This window comes from Thunnus albacares, chromosome 6, assembly GCF_914725855.1.
Source record: "Thunnus albacares chromosome 6, fThuAlb1.1, whole genome shotgun sequence".
Taxonomy (NCBI): Eukaryota; Metazoa; Chordata; class Actinopteri; order Scombriformes; family Scombridae; genus Thunnus; species Thunnus albacares.
In genome coordinates, this window is record NC_058111.1 from 16,608,641 (window position 1) to 16,613,965 (window position 5,325).

Here is a 5,325-nt window from a genome sequence, read left to right on the forward strand (position 1 = left end):
CCATAAAACATAAATGATTTGTAACGGCTATGGAAAGTGGTATTACACTATTATGGGTCTCTCTGCAGTGCAGGTACAATCGACCAATGTGGTCATTTAATTATGAGGATGTGTTATGAATATTAAGTTGATCATTGGGACAATGTTGTTTTTCAGACAGAGTCAATGCACTGGGACTCTGCTTGTCAGATAACACCTTTATGAATTTGGTACAGATTTAATTTTTATAAACAGGGTTTTTAAAGTCACATATTTCATCTCCCACTGCTGTACATCTTTATCTTTTCCACCCAGGTCCACACAAACTGTACACACAGCATTGTGTGTGCACTAACACAAACATAATTATCCATGTACATATATGACTCACAAAGAGCTAAATCATAGAAAATATATACTAAATAATAACACTGCAATTAGCAGGCAAGATGCATAACAATGTGATAAATCTAAAATAAGGTAGGTGATATACAAGTAAATGATACTTTTTTTGTGCCTAAACCTAACCAACAGCATTAAATGAGATGTGAAAAGGTTAAAAATGTGACGTTATCCCCTGCACGCAAAGTCGGACTTTGGCGTATGCACACAATTTGAAAGTGTAAAGTTGTGTTATTTGTACATAGATTGTGAGACTGGGTTGGATACTAAGAATAATATGTTGAAGCACAGACATTCAGAACAAGTAACAACATAAAATATCGCACTGTGTCTTTTGCACATCTTTTTTCTGTCTGTAATCTGTGTGCAGCGAGAAGAGTTCATCATTCAGTCAGCTCCCTGAAGTGTTTACTGTTTCAGAATAACCAACCCGGTAACCCCTGGTCTCAGCCTCCAGCAACAGTCACCTACAGCACAGAGCCTCCTCAGCCTGAGGCTCTGTTTATGCCCCTGATAGCTGTTTTAAAACTGCAGGATCTGCTTAGTGTCTATACCAGCAGCTCGGCCGTCCAAGAAAAACACAGGGATCCCAGAGGATGACTTGATTTCCTTCATCATGCTTAGCTACAGTCTGGTCTGGATCCACTCCTTTGCTTTTGTTTGTCATAAGTGGCCTTTTTTAACACTGCCTCTGGTGACTCTGTACAAGAGAGGACCAAATGTCTTGAAGTCACAAAATGCTGGAAAAACATGGGTGAAGCTGGTTTAAATGAGTGTTGAGCAGTTGCCTTGTTTTCTCCTGGACACACATCAGATATTATCATCGGTGTTAGGGGTGCAGGTGTTTGCTTGTGGGTAGGTACAGGACTCTGCATGTCATGAGTTGCTAAATAGGTTGTATCGTTGTTGGCACAGGCGGAAATCAGCTCCTGGACATTGATCTCTCCACCATCCCCCTCTGTCGACAAGGACAGAGGTAGCCTTTCAGGTGCATGCGTACCTTGCTGTGCAGTGAGGCATATATGAAGGGGTTGTAACAAGCAGAGCTCATGGCCACTAAATGACAGCAGACTTGTAAAACGTTTATGTAGCGCTTTCCTATGATGTGGAAGTCTGGGTCAAGGTCCAGCAACAGGTTCAGCACCTAAACAACAACAATGGGAATACTTGAAATGGCATGGAATCTGTGCAAGAGTTGAAAATGTCCAACTTTGCAGTTGGATAGCAATGCATGCAGCAAATACATTTCAGAAATTGCATTTTATCTGGTATAAGGTTAAACGCTATTACCAAAATTCTACATATGATAACTTGGTAACACTTAATTTTACAGGTCCTTTAATTTTATACAGATTATATTTTTTAAAAATTAAGAAATTCATATGAAAAAGATATTGAGTGGGTACTTAACCAACTTAACACTTTTTTCCATTTTTAAAAATAGTTTGAACCAAATTGCACCACGCTGTCTGTAAAATGTCTTAAATATTAACCATCAATACCACATTTCTCAGACAATTTCCAGGAAATTAGTAGGCTAAAAAATTAAGAGACCTGTAAAATTAAGCATTACTGATAACTTTAGAATTTAAAAACCTCATACCCAAGCCTGTTCAACCCTACTGTAATGTAACCGTTTCCCTCTTCTTCCATTAGTATGATGATGAAATCCTAATCTGTTAGGTTTTTTGTATGGTTCATTGTGGACGTAATATTGGTTTTGTTGCTGCAGATGATGCTTCTCTGGTTAATGATGTGTAAAATTTAATAATTTAATTTCATCTCATGGATAGTTAAACCTGCAGTGCAGAACTTTTACATATAAATGAACATCCGTTACATTCAAGCCCTTGCCAAATGAGTTCACAATGCTAATTAAACCTGTCACAGCCAGATAAATCTTGCTGTATTTCACAGAATACCAGAGTTTTTAATCTAATGTTGGGTTCGACATTCCTGTGGTAGCCGGATGAATGCATGAATGCAGACTTCTGCAGGCTGAGCAGGCTAACCTCTGGTTAGGTCTCTGCTAAGGGGAATAAAATAATTTAATCACATGACTCTTCTAGATTTTTCAAATTTTAATGGGCTGAATGGATCAAATTCTGATGTTAAAAAACACGTCATTTCTTGGGGGTTGTGTGATGCTTGAAACAATTTATCAACTATTTTATAAGCATGTGTCAACAGTGTTTTTGTAATTACTCTCACTGCCAGAAGACGAAAGTCCCGCACTCCAGCTTTAAGCTTCACTCTATTTATCATTTCCCTGCTGTTGCGTTTATGACTTACTAGGACATACTGTACCAATAGGAGGATGTAAACTTCATCGCCATCCCAAACCTACCTTCCTCAAATTTGGCAGGTGCTAGATCTTTGATCTGAGGGACCAACATGAACTCAAGGAAAGATTCAGACTCACCTGAATATCCACTGAACTCTCTGCACTTTTTCACACAGCACTTTATATCTATTTATTGTGTGTGTGTGGGGGCGGTATGTTGTTTTTTGGGAGTTTTTTCATGTGTGTATTCGTTTTGTATATTGAGAACTTTGTTTAAAAAAAAATAGCGATGAGGAATGCGAATGTTTGCAACTTGGCACTGGTTGCACTTTATTGTTTGATATATTGAATTTGTACATTTATTACTGTGAAATTCAATAAAGATCTTCAAACAAAAAAATAAATAAAGAGTAAAAGTGTGGCTTTAGTTTTGTATCTAATATAAGACCCACCTGCAGGGGCAGCCAGCACAGGGCAAAGGCGAGCACTGAGGCCACTAGCAGTGAGAAAGTCTTCTTCCTCCTTTGGCTCCAGCACTGCTGACTGTTGGATGGCTCACCGGGGACTGAATACCGTTTCAGGCTGATGGTAATGGCACAGTAGGATATGCTGACAGACAGCAGCGGTATCATGTAGGAGGCAATGAGAATGAAGCAGGAGTAAAGCAGCCGCAGATTGCCACTATTTGGCCAGAATTCCTCACACACTACCAGGTCAATGCCACTGGGTCGCAGGTCCAGGTAGCGTGTGTAGAGCGATGGAGGAGCAGCCAGGGCCAGAGATAAAAGCCAGACACCCAGAGTCACTGCACCACAACCCCACACAGAGATCCTCCTCCGCACTGGGTGAGCTGAGATGGAGAAGAAAAATAAATACAGACAGCAAATATAGAAGTACCAAAGCACTTTATTTCACACGGTAAAGCCACTATGTGTACACTTTAAACTTATTGGCTTCTCATGAGTATAAAAATAACCCATAATCAGTAATAATAATGTCAAGTTGTGCTCTTACCTACAACAATATAGCGGTCCACAGCGATAGCAGTGAGAGAAAGCACTGATGCAAACACTGTGGCACATTGCAGCAAAGGGACCAGGTGGCAGAGGGGTCTCCCAAAAGTCCAGCCATGGCTGTCAAAGGCGTAAGACACGGTCAGAGGAACACAGCTCAGACACATCAGCAGGTCTCCAGCCGCTAAGTTCCCGATGAAAAAGTTGGTAGCATTGTGGAGTTTCTTGTCGGCCAAGATGCAAGCCAACAGGAAGGAGTTTCCAACACCAGCCACGACCACTACGATGAAGTAGAGGGGCAGGAAGAGAGGCTTGAAACGTAGAAGAAGTTCCATACCTATAAACATGTCTAAAGGGTCACTGTGGTTGAGTCCTTGACTTTTGCTGCCTTCGAGTCTTTCCCGTCCTACTTCATGGCTGGTGTTACCGGTCACAGTGAAGTCCTCAACCATAAAGATATCCATCTCTCTAGAGGCAAATCTAAAAAAAAGGGAGAGAATGATCAATATTAAATCCGCAGGAGTCATAAGTAAGTAATCAACCACACATTTGGGAATATTCTGGCATGGCACGGATAATCAATATTTGTCACCTACATGTGTTCTATAGGGAACTGACTGAATCAAAGTGTCGCTGACATTGGTTTAGATTTCAGTCAGGTCAGTGACACTTTGATATGTCACTTCTTATTCCAGTTGAAAAAATACTAAATAAATGAATTCACTGACTTACTGTTTTTAGGGCAGATATACATGTTCACTGCAGCAGTTTATTTAGGGATTATTTCTCTGAAAATGTTCTGGAAAGAAAAGTTGAGGTTGAAATTTTTAAAATGTAAGTATTCAATGCTGTGAGAGCCGCAAAAGAAATTCTATCCACCTACATTGTAGTGACATGGCAGCAAAAATTTCTGAACCTCTCTAACTCAATGTTTCTTTTTCTAACAAACATCAGCATATTTCGCTAAAGAGTCTATCTATTTGTTGTTTGTGGCACTGAACTCCTCATACAGACTTCAGTTGAAGATGAAAAGTGATACCAACAGCAAAAAAAAAGTATTAACATATTTTAGAGCTATCTAGAGAAAACAGCACTGTAATCAGACTAAAAATGGCAGAGATCTGACAAACATCTTTATACTGCACGATGTTTGGCTTGAACTAGTTGAATGTTTGTCTCACTGCAATGAGTGAATATGCTGGGAAGGTATCTGAAAATCAACATAAACTGCTCTGAAAATGATTAAATGATTTTGACCTCACAGGAACTTTCAGTTACAAATACCACATAGACGTTAGGTCATACAACCAAGAATCTCAAGAATTTCCTGGAATCAAATGACATGATCATTACAGTAGTACTGTGATCTGGCTTATTCTGTCTTGTTTCTCTTCTGTAGATAATTTCTGAAACTGTACTGGGAAGAGCTACTGTAGAACACACATAAAAGCAGATATTTGTGTGAAGAAAAATGAGTTGACTTTGAGAATAAATTACTTCGTATGAGAAATGTTATAATATTTTACTACTTTGCTCAGAGAGCCATCAAAGATGATGGATATTTTATTGCATGTAGTGTGATATATCATGCAGTGGAGCATTATGCACCCTGGTGCATTTTCCTTTCAAATAGCTGTTAAATCCTAT

The 5,325-nt window shown here is 39.3% G+C and overlaps 1 protein-coding gene across 1 annotated transcript; it reads right to left on the minus strand.

Moving 5' to 3' along the window:
- si:dkey-202l22.3 (7 transmembrane receptor domain-containing protein) lies at positions 1-4,178 on the minus strand. Its single transcript, XM_044354470.1, has 3 exons — positions 3,680-4,178; positions 3,118-3,515; positions 1-1,525 (listed from the first exon to the last, which is right to left on the minus strand). The coding sequence occupies exons 1-3, from the start codon at positions 4,140-4,142 to the stop codon at positions 1,304-1,306; spliced, it is 1,083 nt and encodes a 360-aa protein (XP_044210405.1). The 5' UTR covers positions 4,143-4,178; the 3' UTR covers positions 1-1,303.
- Between the last annotated feature and the right edge of the window lie 1,147 nt (positions 4,179-5,325).

What these genes read in the sequence shown, in the direction of transcription:
- si:dkey-202l22.3 (XM_044354470.1), bottom strand. Translation starts at nt 4,142, where the DNA reads ATGGATATCTTTATGGTTGAGGACTTCACTGTGACCGGTAACACCAGC. An exon ending in GGACCGCTATATTGTTGTAG is followed by an intron (nt 3,516 to 3,679) that starts GTAAGAGCACAA and finishes TCTCCATCTCAG; the next exon opens with CTCACCCAGTGCGGAGGAGG. An exon ending in TGTGCTGGCTGCCCCTGCAG is followed by an intron (nt 1,526 to 3,117) that starts GTGGGTCTTATA and finishes GTTGTTGTTTAG; the next exon opens with GTGCTGAACCTGTTGCTGGA.